This window comes from Ovis aries, chromosome 15, assembly GCF_016772045.2.
Source record: "Ovis aries strain OAR_USU_Benz2616 breed Rambouillet chromosome 15, ARS-UI_Ramb_v3.0, whole genome shotgun sequence".
In the NCBI taxonomy this organism is placed as follows: Eukaryota; Metazoa; Chordata; class Mammalia; order Artiodactyla; family Bovidae; genus Ovis; species Ovis aries.
This window is the reverse complement of record NC_056068.1, coordinates 46,348,861-46,361,177: the sequence shown is the minus strand read 5'-3', so window position 1 is coordinate 46,361,177 and position 12,317 is coordinate 46,348,861. Positions and strand designations below refer to the sequence as shown.

Genomic DNA, 12,317 nt, shown 5'->3' with positions numbered 1-12,317 from the left:
AGAGAGAGAGAGAGAGAGAGAGGGAGAGAGAGAGAGATGTATATATATCCCCTGCCTCTGGAATCTCTCTCCCCTCTGTTTCTCTGTCTGTGATCACTGGGATTCAGAAATCACCTGTAAAGAAATGAGGTTTGTCCTTCAGCCCTTCCCTCCCTTATCTCCTGTAGGTTTAAAGAGCCTCAAAAAGAGACGTTACAAGCTTCTCAACTCAAAGAAGTGAGATTGTTCCATAACCAGGGCCGTGTGATTCAAGTGAAGAAGCACTCTGGCTTTATTGTGAGGAAACTGGGAGGAGGAGCCGGGCCAGACATGCGTCAGGAGTGCTGGGAGGGAGCGCAGCCCAGGAGGCTGTTCATCCTCTGGGCCTGGGGAAGGTCCTTGGTCTTGCTCAGTTCCTCCACGTCTTTGTAGCAGTACAGATTGGGGCCTTGGACAAGGTACAAGCCCGGACCATTGGCGGAACACGAGTGGGGGCCCAGCGACTTCTCTGTACACAGGGCCCCATCGACCTTCGTATGGGGCCAAGGAAGCTCTGTCCACGTGGCTTGAGCTCCTAACTTCAGGTCCAGCCACCACAGCTTCTGGCCTGGGAAGAGACACCGGATGTAACGTGGCTTCCACATCATGGGGATCTGCACCTGGCCTTTTCCACTCCCTGATGGAGAAGCACAGAACCAACCACCCCTCAGCATGCGACGCCACTCACCTGCCACGATGTGGAGCTGAGAAGATCCAGGACAGGTAAAGGCTGCATCCACGGAATGAAGGCTGACCCCTTGAGGGCTCCCGAATTCCTTCTCCAGCTGCTTTGGATAATCTTTTACGAGAGTGTAGCCTGCCCTTGTCAGGAAGATATATACCTGGGTACCCTGGAGGACCAAGGACATTCATCAGCACAGAGCAGGGAATTCTCCCCAGGCTCCACCTCAGGCCTCTCTCCCCTCACACACCTGGATCAGATAGAGCTTTTTATCCCAGAGGAAGGCAGCATCCACTGTTGAGGGGCCTTGGGGCCACAGATGCTCGATGAGCCAGCTGTGCCATCCGTCCTGGCTGCTGTCCAGACGCCAGTAGTGGTTCTCTGTGGGTAGCAGAGGAAGCTTTAGTGCTGGTGGTAAAAGGCCAGGCCATGAAGAGGCAAGTGACAGATGCAGGGGTGCGTCCCGAGAAGTGGGAGAGAGTGCATCCAGAGGCCAGGAGGGAAGAGGCTAGGAGAGAAATTAGAGCAAGCATGTGGTTGGAAAAGTTAGGCATGGTGACCTGATTGGAACTGGAGGCAGTAGGGGCCTGATGGAAGGGCACGCTTGGAGAAGAGTGGCCGGGTTGCTAGCTCAGGCCAACATAATGAGGTTTGGTGTGGGCTCCTTATGCATCTCAGACGTCCATGTGAGGAGGTGCTACAGTGAGACTGCGGCCAGAAGTTAAAAGGGAAACAGCGTGTGACCATCCCAGACTCCCTAACTGTCCCTTCCCCCTGGCAACCATAAGTCCACTTTCAATGTCTGTGAGTCTCTGTTTTGTAAGTTAGTTCATTTGCATCATTTCTCCTTAGAAATGCTATATTTTAAATGGATAGCCAACAAGGACCTATAACCTAAAACACTGCTATATTTAAAGTAGAAAACCAACAAGGACCTATTGTATAGCACATGGAACTCTGCTCAGTGTTGTGTGGCAGCCTGGATGGGAGGGGAGGTTTAGGGGAGATGGATACATGTATGTGTATGACTGAGTCCCTTTGCTGTTCATCTGAGTCTATCGCAACATTGTTAATCAACTAAACCCCAATACAAAATTAAAAGTTCAAAAAAAAGAAAGAAAGAAAAGGGAAGAGCACAGCAAGCTCCCACTGGGCGTTCTCACGCGGACTGTGTTCTCTAATCCCTTGAGATGGTCAGAGACAGAGGGAGTAGCCACACCAGCCCCTAATTTTCCTCTCCCCGTTTCATAACAACTTCCTAAAGAAATTGTCTAAACTTTTATTTACCTTTCCTTCCTCAATCCACTTCACTTACGTTCCTGTTTCCCTCTGCCATTGAAATTTCTCTCTTCAGGGTTAAGTATCCTCCAACTTGCTAAATCTAATGTCTTCTCCTTACTATACCGCTTAGCAGCATTTGACTGCTCACAGCTCCCTTCTTTAAATTTTTTCTTTTTTTAAATTTTGGCTCCTGTTATTCCAGACTCTTCCAGTGTTCTTACCTTTTTGATGCCTCTTCAGCCTGGTATCTCACATTAGAATCCCCTAGTTTGGGCCTCCACTCTACCTGCCCTCACTCTCTAGGTGATTTTACCTAGTCCAGGGTTTTAAACCCCATCTGCATACTGAAGACTTTTGATCTGTTCTCTTCACTTCTGATGGACCTTTTCTTTGAGTGTCAGGCTCAAACTCAGCTGCCTACCTGACGTGTTGATTTGGGGCTACTAGATACCAATACCCTAATGTGTCCAAACTCATTTCTGCTCCCACCAAACACACACACCTCCTGCCCTAGTCTTTTCCGATCTTAATAAAAGGAACCATTTGTCACCTAGTTGCCCACTTCCCCAAGCTAAGTCATTCTTGAAACCACTCTTTTCCCTTCCCCACTCTGACCAATATCCAAGGCATTGGATAATGCTATGGACTCAACTTCCAGAATACATTATGATGACTGCTCACCACCTCTGTGCTGTTTTCCCAGTCCACGTTGTCATCACCTCTAATCCAGACAGCTGCGAGAACTCTTCGCCTGATTCCCTGGTTATACAATATAGCTCTGTGACTTACATTCCATAAGAAACCAGGATGATCTTTTAAAAAATTAAGTCAGAACAGATCATGGCCCAGCTCAAGATCCCCTCCTGGCTTCCTTTTACAGTTGAAAACCCTTACCAGGCCCATGATAAAAGCTTTTTTCTTTTTTGGTTGGTCCATACACGGCTTGCAGGAAATTGGTTCTCTGACCAATCTGAACCCTGGGCCCTCAGCAGTGGACACATAGTCCTAACTCCTGGACCACCAGGGAATGCCCAGACCCATGTGATCTGGCTCCTTCTCCCTCTTTTGAAGCCACTCATCTGCTCTGTCCCAACACTCAACACACTGGCCTCCTCTCTTGACTCCTCAAATTATTTGCTGTTCACCTTCCCTAAAATGCTTCTCCTCCATTGCTTTATGGGGCTACTTTCTCTTTATCACTGAAATCTCAGCTCAAAAGTCATCTCTTCAGGATTACTCTGGTGGTCTGGTGGCTAAGACTCCATGCTTCCTATGCAGGAACCCGGGTTTAATCAATCCCTGGTCAGGGAGCAAGATCTTACATGCGGCAACTAAGGTTGGTGCAGACAAATAAATAATAAATAGAATAAATATTTTTTTAAAAATCATCTCTCAGAGAAGGGGCCCATCATTCTCTTCACCTCTATCCAATTATTCTGTCCTATTTTCTTCACAGCTTTTTGACACCTAACATTTTTTATTTTATATTTTAAAATATCAACAACTCACAAATCCATTTATACTAGCTTCAAATGGTATTTGGGAATAAGAAATATTCTAATGTTCCCAGGACATTTCACAGCTACTAACACTGCCTGAAAGCATTCTCTTTTATTTTCTCTTTTTTTTAATCATCTCTGTCTCCAGCAGGCTCTATGAGGGTAATTGTCTTTTCTGCCATGTTGATCACTGTATCCCAGTGCCTAGAACAATGCCCAGTGCCTATCCGGTGCTTGATAAATAGTCGGTGTTACCATGCAGCCACAAGCTCTCTTTCTGTGTGTTAACCAGGCAAGTCTCAGTGACCACATGTCCACCTTTGCCTTCTGATGAAACTACCCTGCTCATGGCTCCTATTTTGAGAATCAGAGCTATGCTGCTCTTTGGGCGGAAGAAATAAGTGCTGAGCCCCAGTCCATCAATAGCCAATGCAGAGGCCAACCAGCAGCCACTTTAATGTGGTCTGGAATAAAACTATGGGGCTGGGCCAGGCCCATTCTCCTCTGGAAAGCCAGTAGGAAAAAGAGCAACCGAGGCAGTTATGAGTTGTATCTGAGGCTAAAAGATCCTAACTAGAGAAAATCGAGAGGACATGATGGTCCACGTGTGAGCCAAAGGTGGGAAAGCAGAAAGAATGGGTTAGAAACCGTGAGCTAGAGACGAGATTTATCAATGAGGGAGAGGGGAGAACTGGCCCTTTGCTGAACAGCTGGGTTGTACTGGTGTTTTTGCCAACATAGTGAGTTCCCAGCTTGGCTGGGTACTTTTACCATAACGGTGTTCTCTCAGCAGCTATGGAACATCTCTAATGCTCTTGATTTAGGATTTCGGCTGCGTTCTGTTTATGCGTACATGGCCTTGAGATTCCACGATCTCGCCATGGGTGAGTGTTCTCTGTCTGTCTCTGTGTGGTCCCTGTAGCCCTAGTTTCTTAGTGCTTCTATCTCCATGTCTTTCTACCGATCTCTGTCTCTATTTCCATAGCTATCTCACTTTGTGTGTGTGTTCTGCCAGTGGTGCCTTGCTCTCACCATAGCTGCGTATTCTCCTGATCCGTCTGTGTTCTTACTCTGGCATGTATTCTCAGTACAGGTCTACTTGTTCACTGTAGGTGTGTGTTTCATCACGGACGTATGTTCTCATTACAGCATGGGGATATGCTGTTATGTCATATATCCCCCTTGTCATGGGGATAGGCTCTGCTTGTGGCTGCGTATTTTTCATTATAGCTTGGTAGTCACATCTGATCGGATTTGTTCAGGGGTTAGGAGTAAGGAAGGATTTTCACTCTGCTGTATTCTAAACCACTGTTTCACACTTGTATCCTGTCATACGTATGTCTTAGGCTGAGTGTAATGGGATAGGTCACTCTCTTAGAGCTGTCCTCAAGTATAGATCAAGACATCCTTTTTAAGTAGCATTAGATGGCTTTTACTAATTAATGGCCCAGGTCTGGGGAGAGGGGTCTCCCCTGGTCACTCAGGGGAGAAATCTTATCAGGCTAGTGAAGCTATTGCCTAAAGATCTAAGGAACTGAACACTTCTTGGCTGATGCTCAGCAACGGGAACATCTTATTTCCAGGTAATGCTATGCCCAGAGGCCTGGATATAGGAACCAGGCACCTGGAAGAAGATGGATCTCCTGGAGATAAGCTTGAGGTAGGGGGGTGGGGAGAGGGTCAGAGACATGCAGGAGCAAAGGGGGTATGAGGAGTCATAGGTTCAGGGGGTCCAGGGAAGGCACAGACCTGGCATGGATAGTACTGAGAGGCAGACAGTTGGAAGAAGTTAGAGGCCTGGACAATGAGATAGGTTCCTTAGATATGCATCTGAGGAAATGAGAGGTGAAAAGGAGCATGCCAGCGTAAAAGGATGGGAGCCTTTCATAAGGGGCACAGTGATGAAAATGGAGGGAATATCTCAGAGATGAGAGGCACACACAAAAGAGTTGGGAGGTATGGAGGACAGAGATGGGGGGATTGGAGGGCATCTCTTACCACTGAAAGCATAGGTGGCACCATGGTTGTCAGAGAGCAATGCAGACAAGACTAGATGTGGGCTACAGCGCTTATCCACATGCTGGGTTGCATTCCTGTGTGCATGGCCTTGGGGGAGAAATAAGCAAGGGAGAACACACGAAGGCAAGAGGTCAGAATGAGGGCCGAGGTGGAAGAAACCGCTGGGCGTATTGGGGGTGCAGGTCTTCCCCGTATGAAGACAGTTGGGAAGAGCCAGAATGGAAGTGGGGCTGGCGCAAGGGCCAAGGTATCATTCCATAGGTGAGGGTAGGGGTGCATGGCGTTTGCAGACTCAGGGAAGGTGGACATGTCTCCAGGGGTCCCAGGGCTGGGGCTTTCTCACCTCTGTTAGGGCAGGGCATAAAGTAATCTCGGACATCCCGAGGATAACTGGAATTCACTTTTCCCTCGACGGGGTCGAAGCGCAGGAATTTGTTACCCCGGAAGCAGTAGTAGCGGTTGAGCCATCGTATGGCCGAGGAGCAGTTCCCAACGGCCGGCCAGAAACGTTCCTTTATGGTACTTGTAGAGAAGTCCCAGAACCACGTGTGGTTGCCTTTGTCCAATCAACCAACAAGCATTCGGTGAGGCCAGACTGTGCCCTCTCTTGTGCTTGCACTGGGCCCCAGGATGGACCAGATGTGGCCCCCATCACATGGAGCTCACAGCCCAGCAGGGAAGGAGTTGAGGAAAGTAGTCATACGACAGAATTCAGCAGCAAAGTACACATGATCAGTTCAGCAAGGGCAGTGGGAAGAGTCTGGGAAAACTCCGCAGAGAAGGGGATACTTAAACTAAAATCTGAAGGAGTTACAAAGCATTCAAGAGTGGGAGATGGAAGCCAAAAGCATGAAGCAAATTGGGTGTCTAGGGAATAGCAGAGAGTTTGGGGGGCTTCATGTTCAAGGGAAGGGACTGAGAGACTAAACACTGGAGGGTCAATAGGCTGGGGGGACTTGGAGAACCTTGTATGTAAGGTCATGAAGAACTTTGTCTGTGAGACTAAAGAACATGGATTTGTCCTAAGGGTCATGGAGGACATGAGGGACTTTTAGCAGAATTATATCCAGTTAACTTCCCCAGAATGACTTCCTCTTACTTCCCCTACTTAAACTGTGCAGACCTTAATTAGCTTCTCTATTTCTCTTTCTTGGGAAACCATATCATGGTACTACCAGCACCTCCCTCCCTACCTCTACTCCCTCACCACCATCCCACCACTACTCCACACTCTCCTATTCCAGCCGGCACTGACCTTGGAAGAAGAAGACACCCTCCTCAGAGCATTCTCCGCGGTGACATTCCACAGCTGCATCCAGTGGGAATGGGATTCCAGGAAACTTCTTTTGGAGCAACTTTGGATATTCTTGCCCCTTCTCAGGAGGATATACCCAGAATTTGTCCCCCTACACACAAAAGCACGCTTTTTTTAATATGCACGCCAGACACTGCCACTCTGCTCACGCAACACCTTTTATCTATCACAGTTAACGTAATATTCTTCTGCAGTCCCCCATACTCTCAATCCATCTGTGGACAACAATGTGCTGACCCCTTGCACAAATATGTACCTTCAGTTTGTGCAAATCCAATCATTGTTCCTACACACACACATCTGATTATGTACAACTAGCACTCCCATGGTACAATGATCTGCAACACCACTGGTTTTGGCAAACACATCCACAATCATCCTGCAATCATCCATCTACTCAAACATTCATTTGTTCATTTATTCACTCAAGAAACAGTTGCTGAATGACTACCGCATGCCAAGTACTGTGAGAAGCACTGGTCATAAAGGGGTGACAAGACTCTACCTCTGCCTTCAAGGACTTCATTTTTTTTTCACTGTATGAAAGCAGAAAGTGAGACCATAGTGAGTCCTAGCCATGTGAGCTCCAAGGTGGAGACATGTGAAGTGCATTGGGAATAAAGGAGAGGTGCCTAAGTCAACCTAGAGAATTCCTCGAAGGCTGCACAGAGGAGGGAACGTTTGGGCCACGTGTTCAAAACTGAGCAGGAATTTTCCAGGCAGACAAGTGTGGAAAGGGCATTACTAGCAGAGGGAGTAGCGTGTACACAGTATACTCATGTGGCTGGCACACAGTGAATGTGGCCGGGGAAGAGATCAATCTGAGATAAGCAAGGCCCAGGTCTCATGACCCGTGTGCACCTGGCTGACAGGATGCAGCACGTGGTGGTGCCATTTGCTGAAACAGGGGACCCGGGAGGAGAGGGATTTGTACAGAAGACACTGTGGTCCGTTTGAGGGGTGCTGCATTTGAGGTGTGTACAGAACATCTAAGTTGAAGATGTCAGCCAGGAAAATGCAAAGAAATGTCTGGAGCTCTGGGGAGAGATCCATATCTGGTGTCCACAGCGTGGAGAGTCTCAGAGCCATGGCAATGGTTGAGATCACCCAGGGAGGGTGAATGGAGAATCTGGGAAGGATCCCCAAGGAACATTCAGGGAGTGGCCCAAGATGAGAAGCTGAGAAGAGCAAGAAAAAAAAGGCTGGAGGGAAAACAAACCCGGCAGTGAGGGCCACCCAGCCACGCGGCATCTTTGTGAGTCAGGAGAAGGTGCCCAGAAGGAGCAGACACAAGCTGGGCCAGGACATGGGACCTGATGAGCACACTGGGGTGGATTTCATCCTCCAGTCACCCCTCGGCCAGGTACTGCTGTACAGTGAACAACCTGGCAACCACAGGAAGAAGACCAGATGCGGGGTCATGGAAGCCAAGGAAGAATTTCTAGGAAGGAAAGGATGGTCGACAGCTTGAGGAATACCAGAGAGGTGTGGACGCAGATTAGGACTGCAGAAGAGCCGCTGGATGTGGCACCTGTTAGGACCACATGCACACACACACACACACACACACACACACACACACACACACACACCCCTAGCCTGACCTTTCTCAGGAAAGGAAGGCCCAGGAGGAGGAAACCTGGAACCTGTTGGCAAGGGCCACCTGGGGGAGGGTTTCTCGTGTTGACTCCAGCACTTCTGGCCTGGCCCTGATCTGGGTCTGGTCGTACCTTGATCAGAAGGACACTGTTACGATCATAGCGGAATGCAGCATCCACGGGACTGGGGGCATCCTTCCACCTCTCTGAGATTAACTGCCGGGCCCAGGCATGACCCTTCCACACAAACTCCCCTGCAAAACATACAGTCACTGAGGGACCCAGAGCAAACTTTTGGCCTACTGATAGTTACAAAGAAGCCATGGGTGATGCTCTTAAATAATTCCTAAGACCACCAGGACACATCCTGGTGAAGGGGACCAAGTCTGAGATCCCAAATGCCCCAATCCCAGCCCCTCCTACCTTTTAAAAACAGCATGTTTCCATCCTCATCCAGGGTGGTAGCATCAAAGCCCCAGCCATCCGAGCAGCGTTCTGGGGAGGAGGTAGGGAGGCAGCAGGTGAAAGACCGGTAAGAGGATACAATGCAGAAGCAGAGACAGAGACGCAGAGAGTCAGGGCCTCACCTGTCACATCTGCATCCGGCTCGGCCACATTCCCACCTTCAACTCCGTGCCCATGCTCAGGAGCTCTAGCCCTAGAGAGAAGACACAGAGCTGTCTGGCTCCACAGCAGCTAACCCATCTCCCTTAGCTCTTGACCCTAGACTTGAAGAAGTGAAGTGAAGTGAAGTCACTCAGTTGTGTCCAACTCTTTGCAACCCCATGGACTGTAGCCTACCAGGCTCCTCCGTCCATGGGATTTTCCAGGCAAGGCTACTGGAGTGGGTTGCCATTTCCTTCTCCAGAGGATCTTCCCAACCCAGGGGTCAAACCCAGGTCTTCTGCATTTTAGGCAGATGCTTTACCGTCTGAGCCACCAGGGAAGTCCCAAGAACTCAGACTTACCCCAGACTTAGCCCAGACCTAAAAGCTGGCCCTATCCCACTCTAATCCCAACCCCGATCCTCCTTGCCCAGCCTCAGCTTCACTCACAGAGGGTGGGCTTTGGCCAAAGACCAGCACAAGCCCAACAGCCACAGTGCACCTGGCGCTCCCAATGCCCGAGCCATGGTGAGCTGGAGAGGCCCCAGGACAGTGCCGGGCGCCTGGCTGAACCCCCTATATAGAGAAGGCAGCAGCACCAACCCCACTCCAAGCCTGCTGGGAACAAGACCTCTCAGTACTATGCCAATATTGGCTGATTACATCAGTGCAAATAAGGTCAGGGTCTGAACAGAAATCTAAGTCCAAGACTAACTCTTCCCGGCAGGAGGCCCCATCCCCCTTCAGTGACTTTTTTAAAAAAACTTTTTATTTTTTATTGGAGTATAGCCAATTAACAATGTTGTGATCGTTTCAGGTGGACAGCAAAGCCCTTCAGTGACTTTTGAGCAGTGACTGGCCCAGGCCATTGATGTTCAACATGACTCTTCACCTTGGTGATGCGTCTGGGTACCCATAAAGGGTAAGAAGGGGTTAGACTGATTGAGGACCACTTGGCTGTGGTTGGACTTACCTGAACAATGCAGGAGGAGAGAAGAGGAAAGCAACATTTTTGTGAACTGTGCCAAGCCCAGCTCTGAGACTCTTAAAGAGTCTAACACTTACATATATTTAATAACCACACACACATACAAACAAACTTAGAACTGCTCAGAGAACGGTTTCATCCAAGCTCCATCAGGGACCTGCTGGGGGCATTCCCAAGTCTCTTTATCTTTGCCCTTGACAGGTCAATAATATTTCACCATTGCTGAAAGTCCAAGTTCCGCCCTTGCCCCCACCCCCACAGGCTTTGAAAAAATCACCTGGGATGGAAGGGCTGGAGGAGGTGTCTCTTTCAGAGAGACCTACTAGTAATTAGACTTTCTTCATAGTTTTTCTCTTAAGGGGAAAGTGCTTTGTTTACCCATCACAGAATAAATAAAACTGTCCTGGGGTTTCACAATATTAATAGCTGATTCTTGCTTAAATGCTGTCTTTTCAGTGAAACCTTTCTTGTCCACCTCATCTAGCTACTTCAGAATCTCAGTAGTTTCCTCTGTGTTACTTAATAAAACTTGAAATTATTTTATTTGTATATGCTTTTGCTTCTGCTAGTTTATGCTTTTTTTCTTTGCTAGTTTTGATTTGCCTGTCTTATGTACCATTATGTATTTAAAAAAATTTTTTAAATATTTTTTGGCAGTGCCACATAGGATCTTAGTTCCTCGAGACATTGGAAGGGTAGAGTCTTAACCGCTGGACCACCAGAGAAGTTCCTGTACCATTACATTTTCTTTACCTAAACTAGTACCGGGCATGTACAGGCATACCTCAGAGATAGCTAGAGTTTGTTTCTAGACCCTTGCAATAGAGTGAATATCGCAATAAAATGACTAGCAAATTTTTTGGTTTCTCAGTGCAAATAAAAGAGAAGTCACTCCAATGAGAAGGCTGCACATCACCACTGAAGAGTGGCCCCCACTCACCGCAACTAAGGAAAGCCAGTGTGCTGCAGTGAAGACCTGGAGCAGCAGAAATGACACAAGGAGATTAGTTTTCCTAAAGTTCAGTTCAGTTCAGTCGCTGAGTTGTGTCCGACTCTTTGTGACCCCATGGACTGCAGCACGCTAGGCTTCCCTGTCCATCACCCCCTCCTGAAGCTTGCTCAAACTCATGTCCATCGAGTCGGTGATGCCATCCAACCATCTCATCCTCTGTCGTCCCCTTCTCCTGCCTTCAGTCTTTCCCAGAATCAGAGTCTTTTCCAGTGAGGCAGCTCTTCGCATCAGGTGGCCACAGTACTGGAGCTTCAGCTATAATGTGCAATTATATATTACTATACTGTAGTCTGCTGCTGCTGCTGCTGCTGAGTCACCCCAGTCATGTCCAACTCTGTGCACCCCATAGACGGCAGCCCACCAGGCTCCCCCGTCCCTGGGATTCTCCAGGCAAGAACACTGGAGTGGGGTGCCATTGCCTTCTCCAGTGCATGAAAGTGAAAAGTGAAAGTGAAGTCTCTCAGTTGTGTCTGACTCTTAGCGACTCCATGGACTGCAGCCTACCAGGCTCATCTGTCCATGGGATTTTCCAGGCAAGAGTACTGGAGTGGGGTGCCACTGCCTTCTCAGACATTGTAGTCTATTAAGTATGTAATAGCGTTAGATCAAAAAAAGTGCATATCTTAATTTTAAAAAATGATTTTATTTATCTATCTTTGGCTGCGTTGGGTCTTTGTTGCTGTGTGGGTTGTTCTCTAGTTGCAGAGGGTAGGAGCTACTCTCTTGTTGTGGAGCACTGGCTCTAGGGCATGTGGGCTTCAGTAGCTGCAGCTCACAGGCCCAGTAGTTGTGGGTTGCGGGCTCCAGAGCACAGGCTCAGTAGTTGTGGTACAGGGCTCAGTTGCTCCACAGCACGTGGGATTTTCTCAGACCAGGCTCTGAGAATCGGTGTCTCCTGCATTGGCAGGCGGATTCTTTACCGCTGAGCCACAAGGGAAGCCTCTATACCTTAATTTAAAAACACTTTATTGCTAAAAATGCTAACCATCATCTGAGCCTTCAGGGGGTTGTATCTTTTTGCAATAGTAACATCATAGATTACTGGAACAAATATAATAAAACTGAAAAAGTTTGAAATATTTCAAGAATTACCAAAATGTGCCACAGCAACATGAACTGAGCAAATGCTGTTGGAAAAAAATGTGCTAAAAGACTTGCTTAACCCAGGGTTGCAACAAACCTTCAATTTGTTACAAAAAAAAAAAAGTACTATCTGTGAAGTGCAATAAAGCAAAGTGCAATAAACTAGGTATGCCTGTAATAGACGTTAAATAAATATTTGTTGAATGAAAAACATTAA

At 48.0% G+C, this 12,317-nt stretch overlaps 1 protein-coding gene and 1 long non-coding RNA gene across 9 annotated transcripts in view; one reads left to right on the top strand and one right to left on the bottom strand.

Annotated features, from left to right (window-relative positions):
* LOC105602268 (uncharacterized) overlaps positions 1-12,317 on the top strand; it is a 22,960-nt gene extending 10,643 nt beyond the window's left edge. For 3 of the 7 annotated variants that reach the window (XR_009596522.1, XR_009596517.1, XR_009596521.1), the window contains 2 exons: positions 9,835-9,939; positions 10,877-12,317. This is a non-coding gene — a long non-coding RNA (uncharacterized LOC105602268). Of the gene's footprint in view, positions 1-167; positions 6,628-9,834; positions 9,940-10,876 lie in introns of those variants that run through there. The other 4 variants (XR_009596519.1, XR_009596523.1, XR_009596518.1 and 1 more) reach the window with 2 other exon arrangements.
* HPX (hemopexin) lies at positions 248-9,571 on the bottom strand. 2 transcript variants are annotated; one of them, XM_004016210.5, is made up of 10 exons: positions 9,468-9,571; positions 9,000-9,070; positions 8,836-8,907; positions 8,545-8,666; positions 6,755-6,905; positions 5,843-6,055; positions 5,479-5,586; positions 951-1,081; positions 707-869; positions 248-586 (listed from the first exon to the last, which is right to left on the bottom strand). In XM_004016210.5, exons 1-10 carry the CDS (start codon positions 9,542-9,544, stop codon positions 315-317), a joined length of 1,380 nt encoding a protein of 459 aa, XP_004016259.1. In that variant the 5' UTR covers positions 9,545-9,571; the 3' UTR covers positions 248-314. The 2 variants fall into 2 exon arrangements, with proteins under 2 accessions (XP_004016259.1, XP_060255371.1); XM_060399388.1 differs by having other exon boundaries at positions 248-869.

What these genes read in the sequence shown, in the direction of transcription:
- HPX (XM_060399388.1), bottom strand. Translation starts at nt 9,544, where the DNA reads ATGGCTCGGGCATTGGGAGCGCCAGGTGCACTGTGGCTGTTGGGCTTG. An exon ending in GCCGGATGCAGATGTGACAG is followed by an intron (nt 8,908 to 8,999) that starts GTGAGGCCCTGA and finishes CCTCCTCCCCAG; the next exon opens with AACGCTGCTCGGATGGCTGG. An exon ending in ACAGTGTCCTTCTGATCAAG is followed by an intron (nt 6,906 to 8,544) that starts GTACGACCAGAC and finishes TTTTGTGTGTAG; the next exon opens with GGGGACAAATTCTGGGTATA.